We start from the raw sequence: 18688 nt of genomic DNA on the forward strand, positions 1-18688 counted from the left end.
ATTGAACGTCTTCGGACTCATTGCCACTTGCAAAATGGAACTACACACAATCACAGCCCACACACACACACACACAGCACACGCATACAAAGCAGACAAGATATGCCTGCATGTGTGTGTGTGTGTGTTCGTATACGGACAGACATATGCATGCGAATCCTCGCCCTCGTTTGCCTTCTCGCCCATAACTCATCTATCAATTTTCACGTACTTGGGCCGCAGTTGCTGCCTCGGTTTGGGTTGGGGTTTGGGTCGGAGTTTGAGTTTTTGTGTTCTCTGGTCTGGGTCTTAAGCCTGGACCTCACAACTTGAAATGTGGCGTCTTATTGCCCAAAATGTAGCCTTTTGCTTCCTCTTTTTACTTTTTACTCCCAATGCACAGTGGTGCGTGATAGAAGAATGTGGCCCAATAATTGAAATTTTTGGAAATAATATTTGACTCTCCACTGTTTCATTTTCCCTTCAATCATCCCATTATATATATATGATGATATACTATCCATTATAACAAATTCATTGAATTTTTTGCATCTACCGAATCTTCCATCGCGTAACTTTCCTCCTCACAATTTTTCATAAACTGCTTTCTACGTTCTTTGTATAATATAAAACAAATATATAAAGTTATTATCATAAATAATGTATAGATATTTATGTATTTATACTTCGATATTTAGTATGTTGCCTAAAGCTTTACGTTTCTCTCCCATTGTAACTCATTCTGAGATCGTTAGCATCCATAGCTCTAAGAGTTTATATCAAATATTTTATATTAAATTGCATAAAAGATTGGAGCACACAAATCTGTACTAATCTACATATTGGATTAACATATCAAGAATTTATTTACATCTGATTTTAAATTGTATTCGAATTTTAGAGTGGATTTGGATCTTCAAAGTTTAAGTCCTCTCAAGTATCATAGCGGCATTATATCAATTGAAATTTTTGAAATAATAATAAGAATTTGTAAGACAATTATACATATATGGTAAATACTTTAGGAACTGAAGTTTATATGTGTTTCAAAATTCTCTTTTATAGAATTCGATTATGAATATTAATTCATTTGAAATATAAATATAGAGTTAAATGATATTCAAACTTTATGGAATTTCATTAAACGCTGCTTGCATTGCACCACTGTGCGGTACTTGCTGCCCGACTCCTCGCTGCTCTGTGTACTTAAAGTTTTCATCTTCACGCACACTCGTGCACTCGCATGCGTTGTGTGTGTTGAGTCGGAGGCAAACTCAATACAACACACACATGGACAGTCTCACACACACGCACACGCACACACACTCACAGACGGACAGACCTTACAGAGCTGGGTAACAATGAGAGCTGACAGCCCCGAAATGTCATTCTATCTTGGCGGTCATTAGAACGGAGTTCTGTCTCGGCAGACCTTGGTTTGCTGGCAGTTTGTCGGCTACAGCCCGGCTATACCCCCTAAGCTCACACACACACACACACGCACACATGCAGACACAGACACCGACACAGACTGCGTCTAAAGATGTTGGTTCCTGGCAAGCATTTGGCCAAGATTATCTCCTTTACTTTTGGTGGCAACAACTTTTGTTGTCCTTGCCTCAGTCTTGTCTGCAACTGCTGCTCATCCGTTGTGCTGTGCTCTATGAGATATTCGGTTTTTGGCTCGGTTCTGCATGAAGTATTTTACTCTTTTTCCATACACTCTCGCACACACACACACACACACACACACATGCCGAGGGATCCATGGATATATTAACTTGGCTATTGTTTTTGTAGTCGTTGTTGGTTTTATTTTAACACGCCGCATGCAGCCCGAACTAGGCACACACACACACACACACACACACACACACAGCAAGGGAGGCAAACCCTTATATGCCAATGTATGCGTGTGTGTGTGTGTGTTGTATTGATGCGGCTAGTTTGATGTATTACCCCAAAAAACGAAATGTCTGTATCGCTTATGCGGGGCCAACACAGAATAGAAATGGGCATTTTGGCATTTCGATTTAGTGGCACACACACATACGAATATTTATATATATACATATACGAATGTGTAGAGAGACAAACGATGATTACGCCATCGGATGCTCTCATTCTCGCACACACACACACACAAACACACATTCAGATTCCGGGCTTTGGCAGCTTTCCTTCTGCCGCTGCTCCTGCTGCTGCTTTTCCTTTCCCTCTCTTTCTCTCGCCGTCTCGCTCATGCGGGCCTTTTTATGGGCATTTTGTATAATACATCATCGACAAACATGTTTGCAAAGTGTGTACGAATATTATATGGGAATATAACTGTTATTGTTGTTGCTGTTGTTACTGCTTTTTGCGCACGCTTTCGCTCTCGTGTGTTTGCCCCTGCCCCCTGCCCCCTGCCACCTTGGCTGTCCAGCGTGTCGCTGGGGTAGGCAAGAACAATTGCAAGGACATGTGCGATGGATGCTGACGTTGACGCCAATGGTGTCGCTAATGGAATGGCAATGGAGCGCAGGGCGTCCGACGCTGATGCGAACTGTGCTTAGGCCCGGTAGAGCAAACTACACTGCGGCCATCTGCTGATGGGGTTGGATGGACGGACTCTGTACGGGCCCTGAAATTCGTATTTCGCTTTGAATTATTCCCGAAAAATATATACGACATCAGCGTCAAAGCCGAAGCCGAAGCCGACGTTGACGCTGACGCTGACGCTGGCGTTGGCGCTGACGTTGGCAGCAAAAAAGTTTGCCCAAAACTTGTTGTTGTTTTTGTTGTTGTTGGGTCGCCCATGCTGCGACTGTGTGTGTGTGTGTGCGTTTCGGTTAGTTTGGCGTACAGTTTTGTGAATTTGAATTAAATGTACATAGTTTTAGATTGCGTAATTCATTAGTACAGTCAGAGCACTGCTAGACCTAACCAACACCCATTTCCCAAGCGAACCCCCGCCCCCTCACGCTTCGTTCTGCTCTCCGGCGGAAAACAGGACTAGCGCAAACCCCACCCACAGCCTCCCGTCGGCACACACACGGGCAATGATGAACGATGTGGTCGTATGTGGTTAGCATAGAGTTTGGGGTAATTTAGATGTGGGGGGAAAGGGTGCCAGGGATTTGATACGGCGTGTGCGTGTATGTGTGTGTGTGTGAGTGTGTATGTGAGTGTGTGAGTGTGGGGAGGGGCACACACAAGTTTTGTTGGCCGGGACGATTGCGGGCGTGACAAAAGCAAATAAGCATAGTTCCACCAGAGCGGGCCACTGCCAGCACCGGGCTGATCCCTTGCGCACGGTGGTGAGAAATCGAATGCCAAGCAGCTCTTAGGTGAGCTACAAGCCAGTCCCAGATGGATCTGCAGCTGGTCCACACACGGCCGATGAGCACAACACCCAAAAGATGAATTGCTCTACGGCTGCTTAAGGCAGCGAGCGTGGCGTCAAAAGGAGTAAACTACCAAGGGGTAGTCGGTGCTAGCCATGCTCCAGCCCCACCCAGTCCAGCCCAGTCCACTCCAGCCCTGGCTGGACGACCTTCTGTCGTCTGTCCCGCTCGTCGAACACTTGCGCCGCACTATTTATGGTACAATTTATTACTTTATGAGCGTAGAGGCTCGCTCCACTCGCTCGTCCCGGCGTCCTGGGCGAGTCGCTTTGTTTACGGGCCAGCGATTGTATTTAACATTGCGAGCGGCAGGGGCAGGAGGCGTCTGAGTGGGCCGTCGGAATGGTGTGCGAATGAAATGCGCTGGTAATGAATGTATGAATTTAGAACGCAACTGAAAACCGGCGAGACATTCGGGCGAGATAGTTTTTGCCCACTATCAGCCAACCCGATGCGAATGCCGATGCCAAAGCAACAGCAAGGGCGGGAGTACGAGGGGGAGAGGGAGAAGGCGAGGCTAGGGTAGGGGCAGGAAATGAGTAGAGGAAGTTTTAGTTTCATATTCATTTGGAGGGCTGCCCGAGTGGGCAAGCAGGAGGAGGCTGGGGGTCGACGCTGCAGAGTTTGAGGTTTCAGCTCGGCAGAGTCATTGCGATAGCGTTGTTGCCACTGCGGTTGCCGCAGCCGCCATGAGAGTGGGCGAGACGTGGCTCTATTGCTGCCTCACTCTGGCATGCGTGTGTGTGTGTGTGTGTGTTAGAAAGTTTGAATTGTATTGAAATTGTATTTTGTTAAAATTCATGTTTGTTATTGCTGCTGTTCGTGTTGTTGTTCTTGTTGTTGTTGTTGTTTAGACGTCGTTGGCCAACCATTTTGTCGGCCTGTCGCTCTCTGTGTGTGTGTGTGTGTGTGTGTGTGTGCCTGTATGTGTGAGTGCGACTGAGCGTATGAGTAATTTTATTTAACTGCTGGGCGTTATATGTATGTATGTATGTATGTATGTGTGTGTATGCATGTCTGTGTGCCTGTGTGCGTGTTATTTTCTCGTAACGCAACTAAAAACTCTTTTCCACATATTTTCGTACATTGAGGACCCAACGCTTAGCTGTATCTGTGTCTGTGTGTGTGTGTGTGTGGCTGCTGTTTAGAATTGTGTTAGTGTGTGTGTCACTCTCTTCTCTTTCTCTCTTTCTCGCTCTCACTGTGTCTGTGTGTGTGTGTGCGTGTCGAGTGTCCAACCAAATAAATCGCACAGCAAAATAAATACGGCAACAATAAATCAATAAGTACACTGAGAGACTTATTTAACAGCGCATTCAAATAGAAATAGTTGCACGCCTCACATATATGGTCTATAAATGTATATCCTAATATTTTTAATATGCTCATAGAACTATAATGTATCCCGGCTAGCTGCAAATGGAAACTCTTTCTGGATTGCGAAAATATCTATGCACTGTTCCATTTCCATTTCCATTGCGGGTCAACTGGACGCTGAGCGGGGGCAGAAGGCAGGTTCATGAATTGTTGCCACAAATATATATCATCGACACGTTAGGCCCCTCACACTCGCACAGAGATACACGAGTGTGTGTGTGTGTGTGTGTGTGTGTATTTGTATTGGGGTCCACAGGATTCGATCGCACAAATTGCTCATTGCTAAGGAAATATTTGCAATAAATTTAGTTTATGGCTTCGGCTGTTGGCAGCCGCCTGACTGACACCCACACATCGTACACATACAGAGACAGCCACACTCACTCCACTCTCCCTCTCTCTTCCTCTCTCTCTGTCTCGCTCTCTAAATGTATTCAGAAAAACTTCACACTCTGTCAATACCTGAATTATATGCGTATGTGCGTGAATACTTAGAAATATTAAAATGCAGCACTCATCCACATTCGATCCCCCCTCGCCCCCTCGCCCCCTCGCCCCTCCCCCTCCGCCACCAGCTGTGGTCAAGCAGGACATTCACATATCCGCAATGCTCGGCTCGCTGTGGGGCGCTAGCCATTCGGTTTATTGATGTAATATCCTTCAATTATTATGGATATTTGGCGCATTCCAGCGTATCCGCATGTGCGAATGGGTTGAGTGCTTTGCGGGGCTGTCAGGGCGAGGCTTGCGGGCCCCGAGGCATCTGACGCCGCTTAATTAACTGACCCTAAACAGAAACCCCACGCAAAACACGCTGTCAACTAAGAAGCTAAAGTGGTTGGAGCCACGCAGATCTGAAGGAAATGAAATGCAAACAAACCATGTGTGTGTGGGTGGGCAGCTCTCTCTCTCTCACACACACACACACACACTGTGCATGGGTGTGTGTGTGTGTGTGTGCGTAAAAGGATAAGGCGAACGCAAGTGGCAGACCTTCTCAAGTCGCTCGTCCAGAAACGTACGGTTGGGCGGGGCAGTAGGATAGGGGGCAACTACTTTCGCATGTGCGGCAATAATTCATCCATTAAAAGGGATATCAATGTGAGGCATTTGCAATGGGGGTGGAGCGGGGGATGCGACGGATGAGACACTGTAGATGCTGGAGATGAAGACGAAGTAGCAACGGGGTCAAATGGAAAAGGCCGAACGAAGCAGCCGTTGCTTGCCTTACCGTACAACTTCCGTTTGAAAACCGCACGCACACCCAACACACACACACACACACACACACACACACACACATACAGACTTAGACACACACACACAGTCACACAGACACAAACTGGTAATACAATCGCCGGAATTTGAAGGTTGAACGTTTCGGGGCGTTTGTACGGTTGCTCATCGCCTGCTTACGGCTATCAATGGGTTCGAAAGCGAGGCAAGTAGCACTCACAGCGACACACATGTATCCATGGATACACACACACACACAGAGCGGCAGCAGCAGCTTTGTGTGATAAGCAAAAATACCGAAAGGTTGCATGCAAGAGTTCGTTTCAATGCTTCGCTCGCTCGGCTCTTGTCACCGGCACGTGGCCCAAAGACGCTGGCTAAAGATGTAGGAGGATTTACCCGGAGAGGGGCATCGAATGGACTCAGTCACACACACACACACACACACAGTCACATACGGACTCACACTCACTTACACTTGGACATGCGGCATCCATATGGATTTATGTAAATTCTATGCCCCAAAAATGACCTTTTTCCATGCGGCTGGCGCTGCCAGCTAGAGTACCGGAGTAGGGAGTACCGGAGTATACCGGAGAGTTTTCGGCGTATGTGGAATGGTTTGTGTCTTTGACTTTTGTAATATTTTGTAGAAATAAATTCGCATTTGAAACGGATTCGGATTCGTAAGCGAAATGCTTAGGCATAACACCGACGACACCAACACGCACTCACATCTATTTATATTTATACATGTGTGCGTGTGCGTGTGTGTGTGTGAAAGACCACTTGAATTTAAAATACGACATGGCTGAAAGGGCTGGGCATGCCAGGCAGCCCGTAAACCCAGGGACCAACCCAAAACCAAATAGTTTTCAAAAGTTTTGCATTTCCCTGGGCTTTGTGTCTATATATCTAAAAAGAGAGAGACAGAGACGGAGAGTCTTAGTCTATGTATACAACATGTACATGTACATGTGTGTGTGCGTGTGTGTGTGTGTGTGTGTGTGTGTGTGTGTGTGTGTGTGTGTGTGTGTTCGCATGTTAAACTCAAGTAGCAAAACAACAAAATTTTGTATAAATTTAATGTATTTTCTATGACAAACACTTGCCCAACAACTGAGCCACCCCATTCCCTGAGCTTACAATATCGAAATTATAATGATAATAATAATAATAATAATGTCCTCTTCTTTTTTTATTCTTTAGCCTTTTCCATTCCCATTACAAATATGTGTTTTTTCTCGGAAACTCTATGCTAAACTATTTCAAATGAAGTTTAAGCAGAAAATTAGAATTTTCAAGTGCTGCAATGGGCTTTCGGCTATGGACGTTGCCCAGATCCATGCCCCATGTGCTTGGGGTATGCTTTCAACTTGCTACTGCTGTTGTTGTTGTTGTTGTTGCCGCACACACAATGACATAATCCCTCATCTACATAAACATTAGAGCGAGAATTTAACTCAAAAGTTTTTAGTTTCGGTTTCGTTTTCGGTCCACTCCCAGTCTCAATCCCTCCCACTCTCAGTGTGTGTTTGTGTGTGTGTGGCCGAAAGTGTCCCTGGCATTTTGTTTTTGGATCAAGTATATGGCATATAGTTATACGTACATCTATATACACATATATTAGATATACGTATGTGTACATAGGCATACATTGTAGCTACATATGTGCTCAGCCTGTGTGCGTCTATGTGTGACGTGCAGCAGATGCGAGTTTTTGGCGCAAATTAATTTGATAACAAATTTTTATACATGCCTACTCAATGCAAAGGAGTATATTGGAATTGTAACTGGTCTCTTCAAATAGAAGAGAGCTGAGATTATGCTGTATAGAGTATACAGCCCTTTGAGAAAGAGAAATCCTTGCAATGAATATTTATCCTGTTACAACATTTTTCGAAACTTCAGGATATGGAATAAATTAGTTTTTAACCTAAATAATGCAAAGGACATGAGCTCAATTTTTTTGAAAAATAACAGGACACAGAAAAATACAAGAATTAAGATTTCTATAACAGTATTTTAAAGTGCGTGTAAATCCATTTATTGGTATTCCCCAATTCAAGTCGGAAAACAATAATATCTAGCCAAGTTCAAGGCTTTAGATGTTTAAATATTTCTGAGAAATCTCTGCTAGCCTCCGCATTCTATATACTTTATATTGCAAGAATAAAGATTGCATATTCACATTTCAATAACTTTAGATATTTTTGAATTCCGAACGAGTATTCTGCAGTCGTTTCTGCTCATGTGTAATATTGTTACATAATTGTAGTTCTATTGTTTGGCAAGTGGGCGTGTCCACTTCAAGAGCCCCATAAGCGTATTAAACTTTTTGAGTATGAATGGAGTTCACAAATGCAGTTGAGATAAGAATTCCTTTTGCCATAAATTGAGTAAGGAAATTAAGGCCGCGTATCTGTATCTGTATCTGTATCTGTATCTGTATCTGTATCTGTATCTGTATCTGTATCTGTATCTGTATCTGTATCTGTATCTGTATCTGTATCTGTATCTGTATCTGTATCTGTATCTGTGTATCTGTTATCTGTATCTCTGTATCTGTATCTGTACTGTATGTACTGTATCTGTATCTGTATCTGTATCTGTATCTGTATCTGTATCTGTATCTGTATCTGTATCTGTATCTGTATCTGTATCTGTATCTGTATCTGTATCTGTATCTGTATCTGTATCTGTATCTGTATCTGTATCTGTAATCTGTATCTGTATCTGTATCTGTATCTGTATCTGATATCTGTATCTGTATCTGTATCTGTATCTGTATCTGTATCTGTATCTGTATCTGTATCTGTATGTATTGTATCTGTATCTGTATCTGTATCTGTATCTCTGTATCTGTATCTGTAGTGTATCTGTATCTGTATCTGTATCTGTATCTGTATCTGTATCTGTATCTGTATCTGTATCTGTATCTGTATCTGTATCTGTATCTGTATCTGTATCTGTATCTGTATCTGTATCTGTATCTGTATCTGTATCTGTATCTGTATCTGTATCTGTATCTGTATCTGTATCTGTATCTGTATCTGTATCTGTATCTGTATCTGTATCTGTATCTGTATCTGTATCTGTATCTGTATCTGTATCTGTATCTGTATCTGTATCTGTATCTGTATCTGTATCTGTATCTGTATCTGTATCTGTAGCTGTATCTGTATCTGTATCTGTATCTGTATCTGTATCTGTATCGTATCTGTATCTGTATCTGTATCTGTATCTGTATCTGTATCTGTATCTGTATCTGTATCTGTATCTGTATCTGTATCTGTATCTGTATCTGTATCTGTATCTGTATCTGTATCTGTATCTGTATCTGTATCTGTATCTTGTATCTGTATCTGTATCTTGTATCTGTATCTGTATCTGTATTATCTGTATCTGTATCTGTATCTGTATCTGTATCTGTATCTGTATCTGTATCTGTATCTGTATCTGTATCTGTATCTGTATCTGTATCTGTATCTGTATCTGTATCTGTATCTGTATCTGTAGCTGTATCTGTATCTGTATCTGTATCTGTATCTGTATCTGTATCTGTATCTGTATCTGTATCTGTATCTGTATCTGTATCTGTATCTGTATCTGTATCTGTATCTGTATCTGTATCTGTATCTGTATCTGTATCTGTATCTGTATCTGTATCTGTATCTGTATCTGTATCTGTATCTGTATCTGTATCTGTATCTTATCTGTATCTGTATCTGTATCTGTATGTATCTGTATCTGTATCTGTATCTGTATCTGTATCTGTATCTGTATCTGTATCTGTATCTGTATCTGTATCTGTATCTGTATCTGTATCTGTATCTGTATCTGTATCTGTATCTGTATCTGTATCTGTATCTGTATCTGTATCTGTATCTGTATCTGTATCTGTATCTGTATCTGTATCTGTATCTGTATCTGTATCTGTATCTGTATCTGTATCTGTATCTGTATCTGTATCTGTATCTGTATCTGTATCTGTATCTGTATCTGTATCTGTATCTGTATCTGTATCTGTATCTGTATCTGTATCTGTATCTGTATCTGTATCTGTATCTGTATCTGTATCTGTATCTGTATCTGTATCTGTATCTGTATCTGTATCTGTATCTGTATCTGTATCTGTATCTGTATCTGTATCTGTATCTGTATCTGTATCTGTATCTGTATCTGTATCTGTATCTGTATCTGTATCTGTATCTGTATCTGTATCTGTATCTGTATCTGTATCTGTATCTGTATCTGTATCTGTATCTATTGGGAGTATCTGTTTGTTACACAATTAAAAATCGGTAACAATTATAGACAGACACCACACCAGATGGCGATTGGGTAAAGCATGTGAGGCAAGCACGCACTGAGAACGTATTTCCAATAATTTTACTCATTATCCTGGGCAAAAGTTTCTTGCGTTTCTTGTCTCTGGCTCCTTCATTGGGATGCAGGCGTGTGTGTATGTGTGAGCTGGGCAAGTCAAGCTGGCCAAGTGGGTGTGGATGAGCGTGTGTGTGTGTGTGTGTGTGTGTGTATCTGTGTGTGCTATGGAGGGAGGTATTGCTTGCAAGCGTGTTGGCGTTAATGGTTCTTGATGAAATGAAATAATGGGTGCGTTTATTCACGTAATGTATTTGTATTTGTTACAGCAGCAACAACACCAACAACAGCAACAACACCAACAGCAACAACAACATATTTACAATAATAACACAGCTCGTAAGACGAATGAATAACTGAATGGAATGATTGAATGCCGTATGGAATGAAAGCGGCGCCCAAGCGACGGCAACGGTAAAGGCGAACAGCGTACGGCGACGTCTAACAAAACGCTTTTCGTTAGTTTTCATTATTTTCCGCATTTAAGCGTATTTATTCCGTTGTTAATCGAATTTATTAAATGCAAACACGCCAACATATATAAAAGACTGCCATCGTACAACAACAACCCTCCAATCCCTACACTCACACACACACACAGACACACACTCGTAGAGCTTGGCCAACACGCACACGCACACTCACACTCGCACTCACCTGGAACTGGGCGCGTTTTGTTTGGCTTGAGAAATGTTCTTCGCATGATTATTGCCGGCTGCTAATTTTATGCTTTACTTTGTGCCCATTGAATGTCTCTATTCCCCCTCACACTCTCACTCCCTCTCTCTTTCTATCTCTCGCTACCTCCTTTTCTGTCATTCCACTGTCCAACTATTCATAGCAAATATATATAAATATCAGTCGAAGCTCCAGTTTTCGCTGGAAATGTAACTGAAAATATTTATGTTGCCTATCCTTAGGCGCTTCAATTGCGCTTGGCAGGTGAGAGACACATTAAGGGATAAGTATTACGACTACACAGCGATTTCAATCTTCATTAAATTCTTTAATGATTTTACGGATGAACAAAGGATTATCAATTGATATAAATCTAGCATGTACATTAATTACAAGATTTTTCAATATTATATTCATCTACAGAATCTAACACTTCATAATAAAATAAAAAATAAATTCCTGGTTTTACACTTACTTTAAGAATCAACTCTTCACGTCCATTAAAGAAGAAGATATTCAACTTGGACATATAAATTAGTTTTTATGATCATATATGATGATGGCTTAATTAAAATAAAGTAGGCCAGCTAGCTTTAGATCTATCTGCTCATCATAAGATATTGCTCAAAGAAAATTCGAGGTAATCGAAATGATTTGCATAAAGAATTTCATTCTCAGCTTTCTATAGCCTGAACCCATCAGGCCTATTTGGAAATAAGTTTCTTGTTATATGTATTACCCATCGCATATTAGATATTACCCATGCTCTCTGAGCTACTCGCTCTCAGATCAATTCGTACTCTGTCGCTTGAAAATAGTGCTGAATGGGTTTTTATGCGAATGTGGCTCTAGATGTAATGCATTTCAGTGACGGAGCACAGCTGGTAAATAAAACTGAAAGAAACTTTGCGCATTAGTTGGCCAGCGTTAGCGTCAGAGCCAGCGCCAGTTGGTCCGGCCAAGTCCGAGCCTGATGCCAGCGCCCCTCTCCCTCCGGCCCTCTTGCCCTCTCCGTGGAACTTTTGCATTTGATTTCGGCACAAGAAATGATCAAATGGCCTTATATGTCAATGATTTTTCTTCACCCACGTCTTCTGATGGCGCCAACCACTGCACTGGCTAGCAGATAACATGAGCTGGGGCCAACGTGTGTGTGGGCTAGGGGAGGAGAAGGGGCAACACTTTCTTGACGCCTTGCAACCAACAATGCTAGCCAAACAGATGGCGCTGAATTGGTGTAAGGACTCGTTGCTCTGCCAAAAAGTCCTTACCGTTTGTCTAGGGATATTTTTTTTTTTAATTTTCTCCACACACACACACACACACACACACACACACTGACACACATGGAGGGACACACATTTAGATTATACACCCACACGAGCAGCTGCACCTCCCCTTTGCTGTTATTATTTTGGCTTCCATTTATTTGCTGTCAATGTTTCGACTGCCTGCCGCCTGTCCAGCCCGCCCGAGGGCTACGTCCGCCGCTCGCATTTCCTCGCTATTTTCTATTTTTTTGCTTTTTACTTTTTGCTATCATTTTCATTTTAAAATGTCGCTCAGAGCAACGTCATGGACGGCAACGCCTCCTAGAGGTCAGCGCCAGCTCCTACGCCCCGCTATTCTCTGGCCGTCCCATTTTTCTCTTGGGCGCTTGGGAGCGACGTCGCGTCGTCCCAATGTCCCGTCACCTAGTCCTGCTACTTCTACTTCTACTTCTTCTAGACATTTTGGGGCTGGCCACTTTATAAATGTTTCTGCAACGGATTTTGCAAAGTAAACTTTTTCGCCTTTGTAGTTTGTTTTTTTTTCCTTTTTTTCTTTTTTCTTTGCGTCTCTCAACCACTTGGCCCGCATCTGATTGCAAGTGTGTGACACAGGAAAAAGAAGAAGGCGACGAGGACGGGCGCAAATAATATATTAAAATGCAAACCCAACTCATATTACCGAACCGAGCCAGCGCGAACTGGCCCACAGAAAAACCAACGGTACTGGACCGGCTCGTTGGTAAGGCTAGTGAGGGGAGCGCGAGGGGTAGGCGGACTCTCTAGCTCTCAAGTCCTTGCGCACACATGTGCGCAATTTCCAAGTCCGCTTCGGCTATTGCCAATGTCTTCAAATAAATCGAATGCACAAAAAAGCAATAAAATGAAATAAAATCTAAATATATGTATGCATGTGTGTGCCGCTGAGGAGTGTCGTCCCCTTAGTTGTTGTCCTTTCGTGACTACTCTAAACGAGCTCCTGGAACGGAGGCGGACAGCTACTGACAAAGAACAACAAACAGAATAGAACAGAGCAGAACCGAACCGAAGAAAACAGGAAAAAAAAGTGGAGGGAAAGGAACTTATCATTTTTATCATTGCACAAAACTTTATCCTTTTCAGCTCGGGCCGTTAATATTTTCGTTTCTAAATGCGAAATGGCCAAGTCGAAAAGTCCCAATACCAATACCAATACCAATGCCAAGTACAGCCTAGTGCCAACACGTTACCGCTGTCCGGAATTTCAAATGACTTTTCCCTCAGCGTGTGTGTGATGTGAGGGCGTGCAAGTCCGGAGCTTATTGAATGTTTATGCTTTATTAAATTTGATTTCTTTGCAACTTGGAGTCAAAGCAAGCACGGCAGCTGCGACGACCGTCCGACCGTCCGACCGTGCGACGGACCCATCGACCCATCGACCGACCAACTGGTTTACAAACCCATCGTCTGGTCGCTCGACCCAGCAACTAACCAAACAGCCGGTCAACATTTGCTGCAATGATCTATGTGCGCTGAATATTAAATGGCATCGCCGGCTTAGCGACGCTCTAGTCGCAGCCCCTCCCGGCTAGCCCTCGGCCCGCATTAGGTGGACGATGTCTTAGGCTCAGGCTAAGGCACCATTATCATTTTAATGCGCGATAAATGCGACATTTGCGACGTTATACAAAGTGCGTGTAATGTGCTCGACCACCCAAAGCCAGAGCGGGTGCGGGAGCGGGAGCGGGATTGTGAGGGGGCGTGCGTGGGCTGGCAACGTCGACGAATGCTTGACTTCGGAAAACGGAACGTAACGATTCATATTTGTAAACGGGTTTTGCCGCAAGCATCCGGCTGTGCCAACGCCAATGGGAAACGCCGACGCCCACGCATAATATCGAATGGTAATCATAATCATAATAATAGTAACAGTAATAGTAATAGGAATAATAATAATAATAATTCGAAGCATTTGCACATACGTAAATGAACATTACGGCCGTTCGCCTACCCCCGGAATATGTTTATAATCACACGCCAAATGTCCCAAACAGCAGTTGTCCAGCCCAAACAAAAAAAACCAAAAAAAACTTGACTCGTTGTTTGGGCCCCTAATGCGACACGTGGCCCGCGCATATTTCTTCACACTCCGAGCCGATTGGCAGCGATTGGTATTTAGAATCGGAGTATGGCCCCCTCACTCTTTATTGTTAGTGCTAGTTCCGAGTGGGTGATGGGTCTAATGATTGCCTGCGTTTTGGTAACTCGTTAGGCGTGATATGAGCTTTATGTGTTTGTGTTTATCTGCCGAAATGGCTGCGATAAGTGTTATCGTATTATCGCAGTATCGATAAATTTATGGTAAGCCTCGGTATTTGTGAGTTTCGCTGCGCACAACTTATACGATAATTAACTAAAATTGAGCACTATTTGCAGTAGTTTGTTTGTATGCAACTGATAATTGATAATGTTTAACAATAAACCGATAACAATCGATATACAGCGCACTTTACTAAACTTATATGTACATCTTTAATGATTAGTTTATAGTTTAATTTTGAGTTCACTTTTGTTCTTTGGCCAATTGTTTGTCGAATCATGAATGCTCTGGCGTTTATCGGTTTATCGATAGCTTTCGATAGATTAGTAACGAGCTTGTAGCAAATGCAAATCATACGCAAATCCTCGCGTCAAACGAAATCATACACAAGAGGCAATTATCCAATATGATACGAGTATATAGAGATAGGAACTTAGGGAAACTTCAATCGATCTTTCGACTTACCAAAATCATTGCCACCTAGGCCGGAAGGTCCTGGCAGCAGGCCGGGTATGCCCTGCAGGCCGAGGAATGCATTTGGAAAGGAGTGCGAGCGCTGATTGTCCATGCCATCGAGAGTGCCGTCGTGGTGGCCATCGCCACGATCCGAGGGTTCCGTATCGCTGCTGTTGGAGTCTTCGCCGGCACTCTGGCCGAGATCGTGTTTCTGCAAAGAGTTCACGGAAAATTGCCAGCTCGCAAATGAATATATTTTACGCGAATCAACGCTCCACCCACCTGATTGGCCTGCTGTCCATTGCTGTTCTCCAAGGCCTGACCGAGCAGAGACTCGCGCAGCTCCAAGCTACGATCGCGGTCCTTGGATGTGTCGCGGCTGCGGTTGCGCGTCAATGGATGCTGCCCCGCCACGGGAAAGTCGCGATCGATCAGCAAACGCTCCGGACTGATGCCGTGCTGCGCCCGAAACAGATCCGCGCTCTTGATGCGCTTCTGGGGCGGCGGCGTCAGGTGACTCTTGCGACTGCCCTCCATGTCGCTCAGATCCCAGTGGTTGTTGCTGCTGGCCTAGAGTGGGTGGAATGCACAAAGGGAATTCGAATTGGGGAATTAGTTAGGCTTGTGACCCGTCGCAATCGGAATGCATGCGAGCGACTTTACTTTGCTTGGATTGGGGTTTGAGTTTCTTACGGGCGACGCTGCGGATGCCTTCAGCTCCTGGATGGCGGGCGTGCCGCTGCTGCTGCTGCCGCTCTGTGCTCCGCCCGACTCCCGCTGGCCCGCCTGGCCCTGGCTGCCCCCGCTGCTCAGTGGCAGGCTGGCAGCGGCCGCCGCGACGGCTGCCGTCAGCGAGGCAGCGGCAGCTGCCACCGCACTTGATGCCGACCCTGTTGCCGGCGTCTGTGGAGTGCTGAAGGTCGAGCTCTGGCTCTGGCTCTGGTTCTGGTTCTGGCTGTGGCTGTGGCTCTGGTTCTGGCTGTGGCTGTTGTTGGCGCTGGCGCTGCTGCTGTTGCTGTTGGCATTCAGCGCTGTGGGTAAATAGTTGCTAATTTTGTTGTTGTTGCTGCTGTCTGCATTGTTGTTGTTGTTGTTGTTGTTGTTGCTGCTGTTACTGTTGCTGCTGTTGCTGAGTGCAGCGGACAGCGCCTTTGAGTAGGGATAGCCGCCGTTGACATCCGCCAGGCCGCGTATCTGCAGCAAGTGCGCCGTCTTCAGAAAGTCCGGCAGCTGCTCATGACTCACATTCACCTCGCCATTGTACATGAAGCTGCGAAGAGATTTTAATTACGATTTACAATGGTGCAGCAAGTAAAAGTCGAGACTGCTCGACTAGTAGATGACCTCGCTACCTTAAGGAACTACCTTAAGTTTTTGGTCGATGGTCGATGTTCATGCACTGTAATTCACAGTAATTCTTTACACACTTGGTCTTTTTTTAAGAAACAAAATGAAATTATCGATTTTTATCGATACTAACAATTTGCCATGGGTGAACGAAAACAAATTAAAAATACTCATCATGCGTATGGTATACTCATTAAATTAGAAGTGTCTTGCTTTTGTGGTTTACAAGATCTCGAGGCTCAACAGACAGGCGGATGGACGAATGAAGAAACGAACGGATACTTTGATAGACAAGTCTACTCGACGTCTTCAGGCTACCCCAGCTCCCACTGCCTGTTAGACATTTTCTCATACAAACATTGCCCCGGTTTCCCGTTTGCAACGGGTTCAGGGCGTAGGAGCTGCATTAATGTCGGAAATTCTTCAGCTTGTACTCACCTTAGCAGGTTCTCAACATCGTCGCTGCGCACATCGCGCAATATGACAATGGGATGCTCACAGGGATTGGCCTTGAGCAGCTTGCGAAAGTAGGGACTGCAGGCGCTGAGGACCACCTTGTGTGCGGTAAAGGAGCGCTCGTCGCAGGCGAGCGTCACATCTACGAAGTCCTCCTCGTCCCGCAAGTGACGAAACGAGCTGAGTATTGACGTTTGAAAATCATTCCATTTAAGCGCATAATGCTGCTGCTGCTGCGATTGCTGCTGCTGCTGTGGTAGGGGCGGCGTTGCTGGGGACAGCGCCGTGCCGGCGCCAGCGGCTGCTGTAGAGGCCAGGGCGTGCGTGTGCGAGTGGGTGGAGGTCGCCAGTGGCGGTGGCTCCATTTTGACCACGCCCGCGTTGTTATTCTCCGCCGTTTGCAGCTGAGTGGACTCGGTCATTTATAGGAACTTGTGCCGTGTCCTTGACTCTTTCGTTTACTCCGGCCGCTTTGTGTGTCTGCCTAATGTCCTAATGGGCTCGATCCAAGCGCGCTTTGTTGCCGAATCCTATTTCCTAGTCTCTATTGTATTGTGAACGTATGTTTGCTCGTGTGCAGCTTTGTGTGGAGATTCGCAAATATTTACAGTGCCGTTCCGCCAATCTTAATGCTTGCTGCTCCTGTTCCTGCTCCTGCTGCTGCTGCTGCTCCTGCTCCTGCTCCCTTGTGCTGCTAATTGGGCGAAAGTTGTGGCAATCTCTGACGGCCTTTGTCCATTTTCACCGGACTCTCTCACTCGGTGCCTCAACCATGGACGGAACGTTTACGAAGTCGGGCCGGTTTGGGTTGAGCTGGGGGCAGCGCTTCTCTCTCTCTCTCACTCACTCTCTCTCACACTCTCTCTCGCTCCGCTGTTGTACGCTGTAAAGATAGATAGAAACTCATGAGTCTTTGGCTCATTTCAGGTTCAATTGCCACCGTCCACAGCATGAAGTGCGGCAGGTGGCCCCGCTCAGCAGCATTGGTAGCCCCATCATTAAATACTATTACCAATTATTCATACTTAAGCACCGAGACGACGACGCTGGCGGCTGATGGTTGCCGATTGCCTCTTACCAATTGCCCAGTTGTTCAGTTGTTCAGTTGTTCAAGTTGTTCAGTTGTTCAGTTGTTCAGTTGTTCAGTTGTTCAGTTGTTCGTTTGGTCAGCTCAGTTCAGTACGGCGGCCCTCCGCGGTGTCTAATGGAATCATTAATTACGCGAGCGCACCGAGCGGGCCACTTGTCGGGGGCATTAGACGCAAATCAATTTAATTTAACCGTTTACAAGCAGCGAACCAGCGCACTTTCCCCCGACTCCGACCTCTACACACGAGTCGAGTTCGAGCTACAAGCCACAGAAATACAATGTAATTGTATAAGATCATTAGCTCTTTGCACCACGTCGCGCTGATCTACCGACCGACAGCTGCAGGTTGTGGCGGTTGTGGTACTCGCTGACTGGGAGAGCAGTGAACCGCCGCCCCTACCGGATAGGCCAGACTCTGAATCAGAGTCAGAGATTCAGCGAGACCTGATCGATGTGTGCTGCCTTCATAATATTTATAAACCCATTCGTCTACCCCAGACTGTGCTCACGATTATGATCTTCGGCACAATGCGAGCGGCACGCCCCTCTATCAAAATAGTAATCACAGAAGCCTAATGCCACAAACTTTTCGATTGCAATTGGCGCCTGCATTTTGTGGCATGCTCATTTTTCATGCCACACTCAACTCGGGATTTCCAACTTGGAAAGTCGGACTTGGGTTCCTGTCTGACTCTTTTTGTTTCGCTCTCTGCTTTATGGGCTTCTTCTT

General features: G+C 44.8%; 1 protein-coding gene across 6 annotated transcripts in view; it reads right to left on the reverse strand.

The window, feature by feature from the left end:
- Window positions 1–18688, reverse strand: part of ab (BTB/POZ-zinc finger protein abrupt) — a 56843-nt gene that overhangs the window by 14150 nt on the left and 24005 nt on the right. For 5 of the 6 annotated variants that reach the window (XM_089256881.1, XM_030384177.2, XM_089256883.1 and 2 more), the window contains 4 exons: window positions 16851–17751; window positions 15729–16335; window positions 15348–15635; window positions 15075–15276 (listed from right to left, as the gene is read on the reverse strand). In XM_089256881.1, coding sequence (XP_089113007.1) covers window positions 15075–15276; window positions 15348–15635; window positions 15729–16335; window positions 16851–17290 — 1537 coding nt within the window. In that variant the 5' untranslated portion in view covers window positions 17291–17751. The remainder of the gene's footprint in view (window positions 1–15074; window positions 15277–15347; window positions 15636–15728; window positions 16336–16850; window positions 17752–18688) is intronic. The other variant, XM_030384178.2, reaches the window with a different exon arrangement.

This window comes from Drosophila navojoa, chromosome 3, assembly GCF_054131105.1.
Source record: "Drosophila navojoa isolate 15081-1374.11 chromosome 3, UAZ_NAV_1.0, whole genome shotgun sequence".
Lineage (NCBI taxonomy): Eukaryota > Metazoa > Arthropoda > Insecta > Diptera > Drosophilidae > Drosophila > Drosophila navojoa.